Here is a 15148-nt window from a genome sequence, read left to right as displayed (position 1 = left end):
CATAAATATCCCAATCCAGAACAGCCCAAAAAGAGTCGGCGAGATAGCAAATTCTCACGCCCACAGTCGGAATTGAACCCCCAACCCTCTCTTCTACCCAGGAACAAAAAATCCGTGCCTCTCCTGCAGAACCGAAGTTCCCGGGAGTTTGCAGACAGCCCACTAGGGGTCCTTTCGAATTTTTACCCTATGCGTCCTGGCCGTAACGCTGTCACCACAAGGTCGCAATGACACTTGTAGCCAGCAAGGCTCGACAGTCTCTGGGTGAGTCCACTTTTGTGGCTGTAATCAGCTCTTGTCCGTAGGTGGTCACGCTTTGCCTAAAGGCGAGAGAAATCTCGGAATCATAAAATATATCCTTGCATTTTGGGCGATAGGATCCACCTATATTGAGGTCGACTGCTTGGCGAGGAGAGTAAGGATGTGCGTGAAGTGCCCCCCAGCGAAGGGTGAGGTACAATCCTCTGCAGGGAGGAGGAGGAGGGCAAGGCTGCCGAAGGACAGGATCTGACCTGGCTGAATCAAGCTGGGATTCGGTCAGACGAGAGACCTCTAATCTCATGTTCGTCGTCCATTGGACGAGGTCGGTTTACGGCAAAATGAATCCAGGAAATCCCGTATAGTGAACACGTTTGTCAGTTGTCGCAGGCGACTCAATGCTCATCATTCGTCATCAATTCATCAGTAGGAATGCCAGTCACAACTCGCCTCAGCCACCGCTTCCAGCAGCTATTGTCGTCTTCGTTCTCCAGTCCTCGAAGCTGGCGGAGACAGCCTCGCCTTTTCGGTCAGGATCTTTTTTCTTCTGCTTGTCTTCCCAGTCACCCTCCTCCTGAGCGATAAGAGCGTGGAACTTGCCTCCTTGGCCTCGCCCAAAGTAGATGGCCCCTTCTTCTCTTTTTGCCACTCGTTCGGTAACCAGCACATACTTAACGCTACTCCCGGGAGCTTCGAACATAGCATCACCGAGAATGGTCTCCATTTCAGTTCTGAGAGCTCTGGCTCCTGTGCCCATTGCAAGGGCATTTGACGCGACAACGTGAAGGGCAGGCGTAGTAAAGCGGAGCTCGATACCGGAAAGGGAAAAGAGCGTGACATATTGTGCCACGAGCGAATTGCGCGGCTCTGTAAGGATACGCAGTAACAAAGAGTGGGTGAGTGCAGCTAAGGCGGCAGTCGTCGGTATCCGTCCGATAAGTTCAGGAATGAAACCATAGGATTGTAGATCGGCTGGAGTGACCAGGTCCAGAGGGTTAAAGTAGTTTGGTTCTGGGGCAGAGCCATCCATAGTCTGCTCAGGAGCTGGCGTAGGGGTGAAGAAGGGCAAATGTTTCTTGTAGAGAGCCTCTTCTTGGGATCCTGGCAGGATGGGGACAGGAGTGATTGTGGTGGACTTCTGATCACGGCTGTAGGAGATCAAATTTGAGCTAGATCGTACGCTGGCGCCGAAACCAATACTCCCTTTAGTCAGTCGGTCCATGATGTGCTTTTGGAGTCCGATGAATGCACCACTGAAGATGAAGAGGATATTATCCGTGCGAACGTTATAGACCTCGCCTTTTGCTGGAGCGGCCGAAGTCCCTGATGTGCCAGAAGAGAAGCCGGCGCCCAAGGGACTATTGGTGGGGTAGGTCTGTGACTGGCCACCCGCTCGAGGAGCATTTCTTTCGGGCTTCGCCTGGATCTGGATGGTAGTCCCTTCGATAATCTTCAGAAGTGCTTGCTGCACGCCTTCGCCTGACACGTCTTTCCCATGGCTGACCTTCGCCGTTGCGATTTTGTCAACTTCATCCAGACATATGATGCCTCGTTCAGCTCTTTCGACGTCATAGTTCGCCGCGGCTAACAACCGGTGCACGCATACCTCAGCGTCCTCGCCAATGTATCCAGCTTGAGTGAAGGGTGTACAATCGGACATTGAGAAGGGAACAGAGAGAACTCTAGCAAGAGTCTTCGCCATCAATGTCTTTCCCACACCACTGGGACCAAGAAGTAAGATATTTGACTTCTCTAATGTCAGAGGACTCGTATCCACCAAGAGGGAGCCACCTGTTCGCGGATTAAGTGTAGCTGAGGGTCCGCCCATGCGGACCGTAGCTTGTTGACCGGGAAATTCATTTTCGACAGGATGTCGCTCTCTCCTTTCTCTCTGTGCCAGCAGCTCTTCCTCCTCCTCTTCCCGTCTTTGCAGCTCTTGTATTCTCTGATAGTGGTTGAATACGGCAACGCTCAGGACCTTCTTGGCTCGTTCTTGACCAACAACAAACTGATCAAGATGCTGTTTCAGGGCCTTGGGAGTCAAGCGAGGAGTGCCATATATCGAAGCTCCACCTAATGGCCCAGACGTAGGCAACCCTGGTTCGTATGTTCCGGTGAAGGGCTGATTGGCAAAGTCGGAACGATGGAACTGAGACGAAGACAGCCTTTGCGAGTGGGTCGAGAGAGATCGCTTGCTTAGAGCAATATACGATGAACGGAGCCGCCGTGGCATAGAGGTGGTTGACGCGGCCAACGTTCGATCGAGGGCAGGGCAAAGAAAGATTGGGAGAGGTCGTATTGAGCGCATCGGTGCTGTTCACGTTGGGGGCGGGCGTCAAGTGCCAGCACCCGGGGATATAGTATAACTGCCTCCTGTCTGCATGCAGCAATCTCAATACAATAATGAATGCAAGGAGGTATGAGTCAACTCGATTGTTGGAAGATGCGATAGCTGCTGCCCCCTCATTTCGCAATCGCCACAACTTGTGGGAGTTCTTCCGAAGTTTCACCGGTACAATTGCTGCTGGGTCAACTCGATACGAATTACTGTGTACTGCTGTATATACGAGTCACAGTGTGAGGGGAAGATCTGATGTGTAATCTATGCATCCAAATGCTCAGGTAGGTTACGTCAAACGCCTGGAGAGGATCCTCAGGCTGTGGGCAATGGGCTCCAATCAATCTACTCGATCGAAGTCTGGTTCCCATGACGTTTCCTTACTTCAAGGCACCAATACATCCGGAGCAATGTGCCTTGACGAGGCTGTAAATCACCATTCCAAAATGGCTTCAACTGAGGCGAATATACTGGAACATGCATCGAAGTTCGGGACCCTGAAACAGGTGCAGAAGTCCCTCTGTACCACGGAACGCCTGTCAGTGCCTGTGGGAGGGACCAGCGTACGTGGTCTTCTCCATCTTCCTGCGGGATATGCAGAGAACAAGGAGAGAGTCGCTGCTGCTGCGATACTCCTTTCTGGGGCCGGCGGGGGCGTCGTTGGCCCTTCCTCAATGTATATCTCCATTGGAGACAAAGTCGCCAGTCTCCGACGTGGCATTCCTGTGCTTCGGCTGGATTACCGCTATCCGGCCCATGACACTCCCTGCGTGGAAGATGTGGTTGCGGCAATGGACCATTTGGAGCAGAAGTATTCTATTCGCAAATTCGTCTTGGTTGGCTGGTCATTCGGGGGCGCGCCAGTGGTGAGTTTTCATTTTACCTTTCTGATGCTGGCTCTGTGTTTGAATAGCAGTTGCTATCACAACACGTAAATATGCACATGCACTAACAATAGCTTGCAGTTCACAGTGGGCGGGCAAGAGAAAGGTAGGCGTTGATAATTCTGTTCCAGACTCTGTCTAAGGTTGGCAGATCGTGTGGTAGGGTGTGCTACCATTGCAAGCCAAACCGCAGGTACGAGTGGGATAGGGAAGCTTGCCCCAAGGCCATTGCTCTTGCTCCACGGTACCGGCGATCGAATATTGCGATGGCACTGTTCCCAGAGCCTCTACGAGTCGTATGGAAAAGGTGGGGAGCGACAATTGAAGCTCTTCCAGAACGACGATCACGCGTTGACAAGACATGCGCTCGAGGCAGAGGAACTGCTATGCGAGTTTATTGCGAAGTGCGTTGGGCTGAGGATAGAGAACGATGAGCAAGAAAAGGTCATCCAGAGGCCGTTGGTGGACACCGGCGAAAGAGTAGAATTGATGAAGAAGGGCGGCGATCTCGAGGGCGAGAGCATCGAGTAAAAACTTGATCGAGGTGGTCCAGCACAGAGCACATGGACTTTTTGCTGGGATGGAAGGTTGCAACGAAGACCCTTCGGAACGGAAAAACTGTCGGAATGAAGATAGTGGCGGACCAGCCCTTGCTGAGCGCACTGATTGGCTCGAGCATGCAGGGAAGGAGCCACCCAGGAGCCACCTGAGAGCTTCCTTCCCCACGTCAAACCACGTCAAGTTTGCTTGTTGAGGGCTGATGTCATTATCCAGTCCCTCAAACCACAATTTCGCCGCAGCCCCCAAGCGTCTCGTAGCCTGCGCAGGTAAACACCTCATTCAACATTTTTCCCATCCAGGCCCAAAAGACCCCTCCAACAAGACACCGGCCTCTCAGGAACAGCTCGATAAATACTTCTGAGCTCCTATCCTAACTTTTCACGTCTACTTCTTCTATTTTCTGGATCTGACTCAATTGACTATTCCACCTCTCCCCAGCTCGTGTTGTGACCTCGACTGCCCCTCATGGCATTGAATCAGGATTCTGCAAATTCGCTGATGGCTGCACCTGCCAGCGGTGAAGCCGCCCCTGACGGAACAGGTATGGAAGCTCCCATGATTTCCTTGAGCTTCTCTAACTTCTCATTAGGTGTTATACAGCTCGATCCTTGGTTGGAACCCTTCCGGGGAGACCTGAAGTACCGGTTTGCAAAAGCTCAGGAATGGATAAAGAAGATTGATCAAGCTGAGGGCGGCCTGGAGAGATTCAGCCGCGGATATGAGAAGTTCGGCTTCACTTTCGAGCCGGACGGCACCATAGTATACCGCGAATGGGCCCCCAACGCTGAGCAAGCTTCCTTAATCGGCGAATTCAACAACTGGAACAGAGAGTCGCACCCAATGAAGAAGAACGAGTATGGCGTATGGGAACTAAGGCTTCCTGCAAAAGATGGCGTCCCAGCGATTGCCCATAACACCAAATTGAAGATTTCCATGGTGATCCCTGGAGGAGAACGCATCGAAAGAATACCGGCGTGGATCACCAGAGTTACCCAAGATCTCTCCGTATCCCCCGTTTACGATGCGGTGCTGTGGAATCCTCCCAAGGAAGAGCGTTATGTCTTCAAGAACCCTCGCCCTCCTTACCCGAAGAGTGTCCGCATCTACGAAGCACACGTGGGCATTTCTTCCCCCGACCTGAAGGTTGCCACGTACAAGGAATTCACCAAGAACATGCTACCAAGGATCAAGTATCTCGGGTACAACGTCATTCAATTAATGGCAATCATGGAGCATGCTTACTACGCCTCTTTCGGATATCAGGTCAACTCCTTTTTCGCGGCAAGCTCCCGATATGGGACACCGGAAGATCTGAAGGAACTTATCGACACGGCCCACGGCATGGGGCTCACAGTGCTCCTAGACGTCGTGCATTCTCATGCAAGCAAGAACGTACTGGACGGTCTCAACATGTTCGACGGCAGCGACCACCTCTACTTCCATGAAGGTGGAAAGGGCCGACACGAGCTATGGGATTCCCGACTCTTCAACTATGGCCATCACGAAGTGCTCCGATTTCTATTGTCCAACCTGCGGTTCTGGATGGAGGAGTACCAATTTGACGGTTTCCGTTTCGACGGAGTCACTTCGATGCTTTACGTTCATCACGGTATTGGCACGGGTTTCTCGGGAGGCTACCACGAATACTTCGGCTCGTCCGTGGACGTAGAAGCTGTGGTCTATCTCATGCTCGCCAACGAGATGCTTCACGACATCTATCCAAACTGCATCACCATTGCCGAAGACGTCTCTGGTATGCCCGCGCTATGCTTGAAACTCTCGCTGGGCGGAATAGGATTTGACTACCGCCTCGCCATGGCGGTTCCTGACATGTACATCAAGTTGCTCAAGGAGAAGAAAGATGATGAATGGGATATCGGCAACATTGCATTCACCCTGACCAACCGCCGCCACGGTGAGAAGACTATCGCATATGCCGAATCCCACGACCAAGCCTTGGTGGGCGACAAATCGCTGATGATGTGGCTCGCCGATGCGGAGATGTACACGCACATGTCAGTCCTGACCCCATTGACACCGACCATCGACCGCGCTATCTCCCTCCATAAAATGATCCGCCTTGTTACTCATGGCCTGGGCGGTGAAGGTTATCTCAACTTCGAGGGCAACGAATTCGGGCATCCAGAGTGGCTCGATTTCCCTCGAGCAGGCAACGACAATTCTTTCTGGTATGCTCGCCGACAGTTGAACTTGACTGAAGACCATCTTCTTCGGTACAGATTCTTGAATGAATTCGACCGTACAATGCAGTGGACGGAAGAGAAATATGGCTGGCTGCACAGCCCTCAGGCCTACATCTCTCTGAAAAACGAAACCGACAAAGTGCTAGTCTTTGAAAGAGCAGGTCTCTTATGGATATTCAACTTCCACCCTACGAACTCATTTACCGATTACCGAGTCGGCGTGGAGGTACCGGGCGTTTATCGCATTGTCATCGATACGGATGCCACTGAGTATGGTGGGCACGGCAGGAATGTAAAGGACACGAGATTTTTCACGACCGATATGCCTTGGAATAACAGGAAGAACTTCACGCAGGTTTATCTTCCTAATAGGACAGCTTTGGTGAGTTTATATCCTTCTAACCTTGCTGCAATTTTCTCGTTGGTCATGGACTAGCTCACTGACTCGATGTTTACAGGTCCTTGCACTTGAGTCGACTCTTTGAATCAGCGCTTCCTATGTAGCGGCTTTTGTTGTGGGAGGATGACCTCTGGGATGATAATTTCTAGCTGGGCAATGAAGACGCGATGAGACGTCTATTCAAAAAAAGTATTTCAAATGCAGCTCAATATGTTTTATAGCAATATCGCTATTAATAGGTCCACAAACTCGGGATGTATGAAGGCGGGCAATATCTACCTCAACCCTTGCCGATGTTAGATTCTCGATCACGTTTGGGGCAATGGGAGGCTTCTGCCGTAATTTTATTGCACAATAACTGTTACAAACTATGGATGAGTAGAGTTGAGCAGCACTGAACTGAGTATTGATTTGTTTCTGTTCCGATGCTCCCGACGAAGAGCCACTCCCTGCACACATTTCGTTCCACCTTGGACTTTTGTTCTCTGGACAGGAGTGAGAGGAACATAGTCCTAACATGGACATCTCTTGAGTGAAGTCGACACATCACATTGTGCGCTCGATCTTGAGGCAGCGTTGCTACAGAGGCTCCGTGACACTTTGTGCTTTCAGGTCGAGTGCTGACGAGCCTGTCCTCAGGAATTCGGGGGCAATCCCCTCTTGATATTCCATTCGTCCCGACACACTCTCATTGCCAGTCCGGGAACTAGTTCCTCCTCCCTGTTCCTCCCCCATTTTGCTTTGCCCAACAACCAGTCCGTCAGCGTGACGACCTTGCTCGTCTTGTCAAAGCCATTGCTCTCCTCCGCGTGCTCAATTGTGTGACTGGCTATCCTGCCCTTGGAGTCGAAGGTGAAGATAAACAGGCCTGTAAAGTCATCGCCTTTGTTGAGGTTGAAGATGGGCTTGTCTCCGCCGAGCAGTTTCGATAGCCCGCGGTTGATATTTGAGTCGGCGGTAGAAGATGCGGCGGCTTCGGGACTTCCATTGCCATTAGTCTTAGGCTCCGTCTTCCACCGCACTACCAGTTTCTCTGCGCTGAGATCTTGCTCGTCTTCGGTTGGAGGGGTGGCATATGAGAATCCCGTCCGCACGATCTTCTCCGATATGATCCTCAGCTTCACATTTCCCACGATGGGGACGCAGCCCCAGGCGACTGGGGCAGTCCAGAGAGATGCGCGGTAGGCAACGCGGCCTTTGACTGCCGGCAGATGAGGATGGGTGGAGGGAAAGAGGTGGAGGGAGATGTTGGGGGACAGGATCTCGGGTGGGAGTGGTTTGGTCAAGATATCCGGGAGAAGAGGCGACAGTATTCGCAATGCTATGATATGTTAGTATTTTCCAATGGCTTTATCGCGTGACTCCATCTTAGACGTACTCTTGCCTAACCTGATCAAGCGTTCATCTGGCGGTTTGTGGTCACTGTTGTTGCCAGGCGCAGGAGATCCAAGCAGGTCGTCTTCTGGGCTATATCTGGGAGAAGCAGACGTGAACCAGACTTCGGATATGGGCTCAGGCCTCACTTGCGCCAGATGTCTCCTAGGCAGCACCTGGCGAAGGGAGCCGCCACCGGAAGCGGTCGACCTGTGCCTGCGAAGCAGTTGGACTTGGTTGGGATGAATGGAAGTCCATCTCGAAGCTCGAGCGGCGCACTTGGTGGTCGTGGGAAGCTTGCGCATTGGCCCGGAGGTCATCTGGGCGGAGGAAGCATGCTTAAGATATTATCGAGCTCTCGAAGGATTCGAGGGGATTGTGAACCACAGAAATATTGGTAGGACGAGAAGGACATGGGGAGTCGTCGCAGTTTACCGAAGCTGATGATGGCACGCAGAACGTCGGGAAGCCAACTACGTCAGCCAATCGCGGCAGCTGCCCGCACCGTCTCCATGGACCCGAATTTCCGACCACCATCTACGGAGTACAGTAATTATTAGAACTATGAAGTATCTTACCAACTCAGCACACCCATGCGACCTCTCTGCGAAGGCCTCGTCGGCGGCAAATACAAAGACCAGAACCGCCAAGTAGACACAGGTCGTGTGTCGAGCTCACTGAATGCTGTTTGGGTTCGGCCTCATCCTTGTGTCCGCTTCGGGAGCATAGCATAGATCTTTTGCGAAGCTCTTACAAAGGTAGCTTATGCTTGAAAATGAAAACCATCATACTTGAAGATACGGACAAGGATAGAACCCAAGTCTTCCAAAAGCAGGTAACCGCCTAGAGAGAACGACTCGCCTATATTAGACACAGACACAGACACAGACGCAGAGACCGGGCGTGCTCATCAAACTATGGAGCAAAACGCAATTGATCTCCCACAGACTTGAACTTCAACTTCAACTAAATGTGCTTGAGATCAAATATGAACTTCAGTGACGATCTGTCGACCCCCGCTAATTCCTCTATCTTACAGCGATGCCCTGGAAAGTCTTTCCGCCTCGTGTATCGCCCGGGAGCAGGTTCCCGATGACATCGATTGTGAGGCTGTGGTTCGAGGTACATCATGTTGGTGTACTTGGATATCAACGTGGCTTGGAAGTAACCAATGCCATGGTGGTCGTCTTTTGGTGCCTGTGGATGGGGATTACTCTTGGTCCCAGAGACTTCGGGACCCTGGGAGATGCAAAGAGATGAAATAGTAATTCTGTGAGGACCCGACAGGCTGGACGGGAAAGCACATTGATGCAAACAGTCTTGGAATAATCTCATCATCAAAGATAGCGCAGAGATAGAAGTGGCAGACAAAGAAAACAGGCAGGCAAGGGGGCTGACGGCCTGTCCTTGCGAAAACCAGACCCTGATAGCAAGCAAACACAGAAGATGCAGAAAACAAACAGACCAAGTGCTCAACGTAAAAGCCACTGGTGATTCACATCAGTCCAGGCGCCGGCGGTCAGACAAGTCAACCTTGTGGTCTGCAGCAACACGCCGGCTTCGGACGCAAAGGGGGATATTCCTCGGAAGAATAATAATCCGGAGCAGGGTATATCCGCCTTCCCCTGAATCGCGAGCCTTATCCAAGTCGGCGTCTGTCAGAGGACAGCTTTTCTCACACTTTCTGCTCCAGTGTAAACAGCCATTGGTAGACTCTGATATGCAGCTTCTGTGTCTTATTTGCTGCCTGGAAGGTCGGTGCATCAGTGATTCAAAGAGGTGGACAGACTTCGCTTTACCGGGGCAGCATGTTGCAAGAGTAAGAGTCGTGCGAAAAAGTGTGCTGAATAGATGAAGGCCATATTCATGCAGGCTCGTACTGGACTGTTACCCGCGGCATCTACTGGTGTTGGCATGCTGCACGAACTTGGACACTTCTGGTAGATCATTCGAACCCACATCTTGTGTTGAAGGTGTATCTCGGGAGGAGGAAAAGAAAGAGCTCCTTCCTGAGCTGCTCAGCTAAAGGACATTTTCACTGCTTTCATTCAAGGTTGGCTCCTCCACCAGAAGCTCAGTCAATTCTTCAACAAGAAGGGGTGGATGCAAACCAATATCCTCTCTGCAGAGACGCGATGGCCGAATTCAACACAGAGAGGAGGGCAAGTTATATTGATCACCTTAAAGCAAATGCACCTTGCCGCATGGCTGGAGGGCTGGGGAATTCGATAGATCTCTCTGCATGGTCTGGAGATCGACAGGCACTGACATTTGTGGTGTCGGAAGAGCAATGTGTTAGGCTCTTGTGTGGATCTCTAAGGTGTCCTGACGTGTCAATATTGCTGTTGGGCTTGCTGAGACATCGATCTCGGTGACTGAAGTTCAGCGGCGAGAGGCTGAAAAGAGCGACATGGTCGCTGGATGAGACATAAGCTAGAGACGCGGTTGTTTCTCTGCGCCAGACAGAAGCATAGGAGAGCCACCAGAGCCATTCAGAGGAGCGTAGACACCGGAAAAGCGAGAACCAAGCCATTTCAAGCCGCGCCGAGTCACAAATTGACGGATTGACGTGGTGAGCCTGTGTACACCCCAAAAACAAAGACCAGCGTCCCCCAAACACCACACTTCATCCGAGCAAACGACTTGCAACGATTTCTGTCATCTCTGGTCGCATCTGCTCTCAGTAAGAAGACCCTGTTGCGGGTCTTGTTCACTTCGTAGAAGTCTTTGTTGTTTCCGCCTTCATGCTACCCAGGTTTCAGCCTGCCGGTGTTGTTCCTTTGACTCACTCACAAGAAGACGGATCAAAACTCAACAGTTTGACCTTATCAACCCCCTTCCCAGGGCAATCAAAGACGTTACAACCAAAGAAAGACAGCAGCTGACCCAGAATCTTGCAGATCAAAGACCACTGCATTGTACTTATCCTGACCACAACTCTCAAAGTTCGAGCTCCCCAAAACGTCTTCTCTGTCAGAATTTCCGTCAACTCACCTCATATTTGCATTTCCCCAAGAACAGCACCCAACAACACGTCTCTTTCCACCTTTTCCAGACGCAGCCGGCAGTGACCATGTCTCGCGCAACCCCAGACGACCAGCTGAGATTCCTCTTGAGCTGCGTCAAGCATGCCACCAATGGAAGGGTGAGCGAGGCATCCGAGCCCACAGCAGGCTCCATAGAACTGACAGCGCCAGGTTGACTTTGTGGAAGTTGCCAAAGAATGTGGTGTAGTCAGCAAAGGAGCGGCGTGAGTGTATCCTGCTGCGGCGGCTGCATCTGGTGTGCTGACAGACCACAAGAGCCAAACGATACGAAAGACTCATGAAGGCGAATGGCATCAGTCCCACCACCAGTTCTGTAACAAGCTCAAATCCCAAGCCCACACAGTCCAAGCAAAAGGCGAAGTATTCAGATGAGAAGCCTTCGGCGGGGAAGAAACCAAAGCTCGACAGAAGAAGCCCGGCGTACACATTGAAGAGAGTCGAAGACAGTCCCAGGTCGACCACAGTGATCACAGCAAATCCACGGTGCGATGGGTTTGAATCAACGCCAGCAAAGTCAGAAGCAGTCAATCACTCTGCAAGACATACTCTTTCAGGTCCAGCTGGCATGCCACAGCCGACTATGGGCGCTACCATGTTTGCTCCCGGCTTTCCAGTGATTCAAGGCATCTCAATGTCGGCACGGCAACGAGCGGCGCTTACTGGGCTGCCCCCAATTGCGTGTAGTGCTGGCCATCAACTGGTACCAGATGTCCCTATCTATCCTCATTTTCCGCCAGCATTCAGAGATCCGTGGTCCTTCACAGGTCAGGGAAATGGAAGTCCTGCCACGGGCTTCGAGGTGTATAGCAACCGAGACTCTGCCAGCCATCACAGTCAGGGCATCCAGCCTCCGTTATCAGGCGAAGGAATGTTGATGAAACTCCCTCCTCAGCCACAGGAGATTGTGCCGATTCAGACACCAAAAGAACATCAAAAAGAAGGAGACGGTGCCTCGAAGTCCAAAGATCATGTTGTCATCGTGGAGTGACCTGTTGCGAAGCACCCAGGGTCAAGGATGCAACGAGGTGAAAGGGAGGTAACTGGCCGGGTTTCGCGCAGTCTGAAGAGGGCAGTTGGCTGTATCTCAGTCAGCGGGTGGTTTTGACCGGGCGGTTGGTAATGTGTCTCCTTGAACACCATGCAAGCTGACCGCAGGACACCAGACGCCATTTTCTGGATACTCAGACTTGGAGATCGTTGAGGTGAATGATGCCCAAAGGGGAACAATATCAATTCGGGTCCATTATCTGTGTCATGTTGGGGAAAAGCACATGGGCGTTGGCAACATCGTTGTTGGTGTGAAGCACTTCACTGCCAACACGCCCTCAGCACAAAGGCCTCGCCCTCATGTTTCTTCGTCTTCGCTATTCAGCCCTCATTATTCTCTGAACCTCCATCTCAGATCTCTCACTTTCGTCTTCCCTTATCAAAGCTCCTTTCTATACCTCCTCTACACCTGCGACTGTGTTCAGAACACGCTTTGAGCCTATTGAGGCCTTTGTTGGTGGCAGCTGTGGCGTGTTTGGTAAGTGTCATTGCAAAGAAGAGCCCCTCCTCAACACGACGCACTTTTGCCCCAAACAAAACTCACCTATTGTCCCACTGTCATTCATCCTATTGTCCCCTATTCACTGTTCAATACCACTCCGCGCCTCTTTTTGTACCAGTGACGGATGCAAACTTCTGATTCGTTGGGGTGACCCCTTACGACACTCTCCTGCCCCGACGGAATTGAGGTCACATCACTTGCGAAGGTGGACAGTCACCAGATTGTTGAGACATCTCATCCTTTCTTATAGAAACCCAAACACTTTCCTTTCGCACACTCTGTGCTTTTCAACCAACAACACAGAGCAGCAGACTCACAGCAAGTACTTGGTCCTCAGAACAAGTCAACATGCCGGCCGGAAATCGTCCAGCAAAGCGTGTGTTGAATCGTTGGTGCGGTTCGTCAACACTCGGTCCAGATCACTGCTACCCACTGTGCTGACAAGGTCCCCAGATGATTTGGATAAAGGTGTCCTGCTTTGCATCCAGTACTCATGTGCGGAAGCTGGCCTGAAGATCCCATGTAAGTATAGCAACCAAGATTCTTGTCTTTGCTGATCGTAACAACAACAGGGGGTCGAGTAGCCGCTCTCATGGGACCCACCTTTACTGAAGGCTCCATCGTTCAACATTTGGCGAAGCTTCGACTCCTCATGATTCGGGCTGGTATTCCTGTTCCACCGGCTGTCAAGCGTGGCATGGTGACCAAGGAACCGTCAAAAATCTATACCACCACGGCCAACAATGTCAAACTCGAGGAAGTTCCTCCCATGTTCCCCGATGCTCGCAACGTCAAAGAGGAGGGCGATGGTGAAGACAAGGGCTCAATATATGACAAGCCAAAGCGTGTTCGCGTGAAGAAGGAGGTTCCTGCTGTGACAGAGGCAGAAGGGACACCGATCAAGAAGGAGCTCAAGCCGAAGGGAAAAGGCAAAGGAAAGGCCAAAGGTCGTCGTCAGTACACAAATGACGAAGACGATAATGAGCCTATGCCAGATCTTTATGATTCCGACGACGAATACCCTGCACCGCGGAAGCGACGCAACAACAACAGCAAGTCAAAGATGAGAGAGGCCTTCGCTGAAGCTTCGATGGCTACACCTCAAGAAGCAACACCTTCCTTCGTCTCTCCAGCCATTCCGGAAAAGCCCAATACGAACAAGGATGTGGCCATCAAAGTTGAGGAAGAAGAGCTCACTGGTCCACCTCGTCGCACTCGCGGCATCAAACGTGACTATTCCGTCATGGTCGGCGGGTCTGAAGATGAGGCTGAGGTTGATGAAGAAGTTCTTCCACCGTATATGGAGGAAGACTTCAAAGACACCCACGGAAACATTGACAGTAATGACGGGGACGAGAACGCTCAAAGTGGTAGCATCGATGATGATATGGATGATGCCTCAAGCGAGGTGTCAGCTGTCGCCCTCCCTCATCAGCAAGCATTTTATAGCAACGGCACCCATGTGGCTGATCAGCCATATGGTCAAGCCATCCCCACTTTTGATATCCGCTCTGACATGGTAAGTTAGCTCTCCTGAGCTTTATAGCTGCGCTGACATTGGGACAGGCCACATGCCCGGCTTTCAATACTCCAAGCGCTGGAGGATACGGCCTGCATGGTCATATGGGTGTTGGTACCGCCGATTGCTATTCAGTTCCCGAGCTTGGTTATTCTGATGCTGCTGTTATGAGCACAATGACACAAGCATACACAACGTCGCAACCTCGAAGATTGAGTTTGTATCACTCATCCGCCGATTCAACCCGAAACAACTCGATCGTCGCCAATATGATGTACCAAACCCTGCCATCGATGTCTGATGGCGAGTTCTTGACTGCACATACCGGCTTTGGGCATACCACGGGAGACGTGATCAATGAGGCGGACATGATGAACAGCACGGCAAACGACGACATCTTCTTCGGCGACAGCGGGTTTCTCGTTGATGATGCTTGAGTGAGTAAGTCCATAAGGCTCCACATATCAGAAGTCACTGACGGAATTGAACAGTGACTCAATGTCTCATGACTGAGAAATTGAAGATTCCTGCAGGCCTCAGGTTGCTGCGTTGAATGACGGCGGATAGCGATGTGATATTCCATGGGACTGGGCACTCGTGGTGTAGTCTGGGAGGAGTTTAAGACCATGAAGGAATCACGCAATCGATGTTATTTTCTCTTTCTTTTCATCCGTTATTTCGCTGGAAGGAAAAAACAAAAACAAAAAGCGTCACTGGGTGACTTATGTTTCAGCGGGATCAACAATCAAGCATTTCTTACAAGGGACTTACACGGGGGTCCACGGCTGCTAGCAAAACTCAGCACATGAAAGGTGTCAAGTACTGGAGCACATGGAGGCACTCACCGACAGCTGGCTATGGACCAGTTTCGTTTCATCTTGTGCAAGCAACAGTACAAAACTACAAGCCACCCCATCAAAAATTCGGGGTTTGAGATTGGCACAATGACAATCATGGAACATATCAATCCAAAGATCACTTTTGCTTCTTCTTCTTCCTCCCTGCCCCTGGACC

At 51.3% G+C, this 15148-nt stretch overlaps 6 protein-coding genes across 6 annotated transcripts; 4 read left to right on the top strand and 2 right to left on the bottom strand.

Moving 5' to 3' along the window:
- Positions 1 to 709: 709 nt before the first annotated feature.
- Positions 710 to 2491, bottom strand: AYL99_08528 (ATP-dependent Clp protease, ATP-binding subunit ClpX; the record flags this gene model as incomplete). Its single annotated transcript, XM_018840036.1, has 1 exon — positions 710 to 2491. The coding sequence occupies one exon, from the start codon at positions 2489 to 2491 to the stop codon at positions 710 to 712; it is 1782 nt and encodes a 593-aa protein (XP_018691157.1).
- Positions 2492 to 3042: 551 nt separating this feature from the next.
- On the top strand, positions 3043 to 4011 carry AYL99_08527 (hypothetical protein; the record flags this gene model as incomplete). The annotated part of the gene is made up of 3 exons (XM_018840035.1): positions 3043 to 3462; positions 3562 to 3586; positions 3644 to 4011. The coding sequence occupies 3 exons, from the start codon at positions 3043 to 3045 to the stop codon at positions 4009 to 4011; spliced, it is 813 nt and encodes a 270-aa protein (XP_018691156.1).
- Positions 4012 to 4506: 495 nt separating this feature from the next.
- On the top strand, positions 4507 to 6730 carry AYL99_08526 (1,4-alpha-glucan-branching enzyme; the record flags this gene model as incomplete). The annotated part of the gene is made up of 3 exons (XM_018840034.1): positions 4507 to 4582; positions 4631 to 6627; positions 6704 to 6730. 3 exons carry the CDS (start codon positions 4507 to 4509, stop codon positions 6728 to 6730), a joined length of 2100 nt encoding a protein of 699 aa, XP_018691155.1.
- Positions 6731 to 7280: 550 nt separating this feature from the next.
- Positions 7281 to 8339, bottom strand: AYL99_08525 (hypothetical protein; the record flags this gene model as incomplete). Its single annotated transcript, XM_018840033.1, has 2 exons — positions 7281 to 7966; positions 8024 to 8339. The coding sequence occupies 2 exons, from the start codon at positions 8337 to 8339 to the stop codon at positions 7281 to 7283; spliced, it is 1002 nt and encodes a 333-aa protein (XP_018691154.1).
- Positions 8340 to 11092: 2753 nt separating this feature from the next.
- AYL99_08524 (hypothetical protein) lies at positions 11093 to 12054 on the top strand (the record flags this gene model as incomplete). The annotated part of the gene is made up of 3 exons (XM_018840032.1): positions 11093 to 11164; positions 11217 to 11269; positions 11322 to 12054. The coding sequence occupies 3 exons, from the start codon at positions 11093 to 11095 to the stop codon at positions 12052 to 12054; spliced, it is 858 nt and encodes a 285-aa protein (XP_018691153.1).
- Positions 12055 to 12963: 909 nt separating this feature from the next.
- On the top strand, positions 12964 to 14571 carry AYL99_08523 (hypothetical protein; the record flags this gene model as incomplete). Its single annotated transcript, XM_018840031.1, has 4 exons — positions 12964 to 13012; positions 13069 to 13137; positions 13188 to 14134; positions 14182 to 14571. The coding sequence occupies 4 exons, from the start codon at positions 12964 to 12966 to the stop codon at positions 14569 to 14571; spliced, it is 1455 nt and encodes a 484-aa protein (XP_018691152.1).
- Between the last annotated feature and the right edge of the window lie 577 nt (positions 14572 to 15148).

The sequence above is a fragment of the Fonsecaea erecta genome, assembly GCF_001651985.1.
Source record: "Fonsecaea erecta strain CBS 125763 chromosome Unknown Scaff7, whole genome shotgun sequence".
Lineage (NCBI taxonomy): Eukaryota > Fungi > Ascomycota > Eurotiomycetes > Chaetothyriales > Herpotrichiellaceae > Fonsecaea > Fonsecaea erecta.
This window is presented reverse-complemented; position numbering and strand designations above follow the sequence as displayed.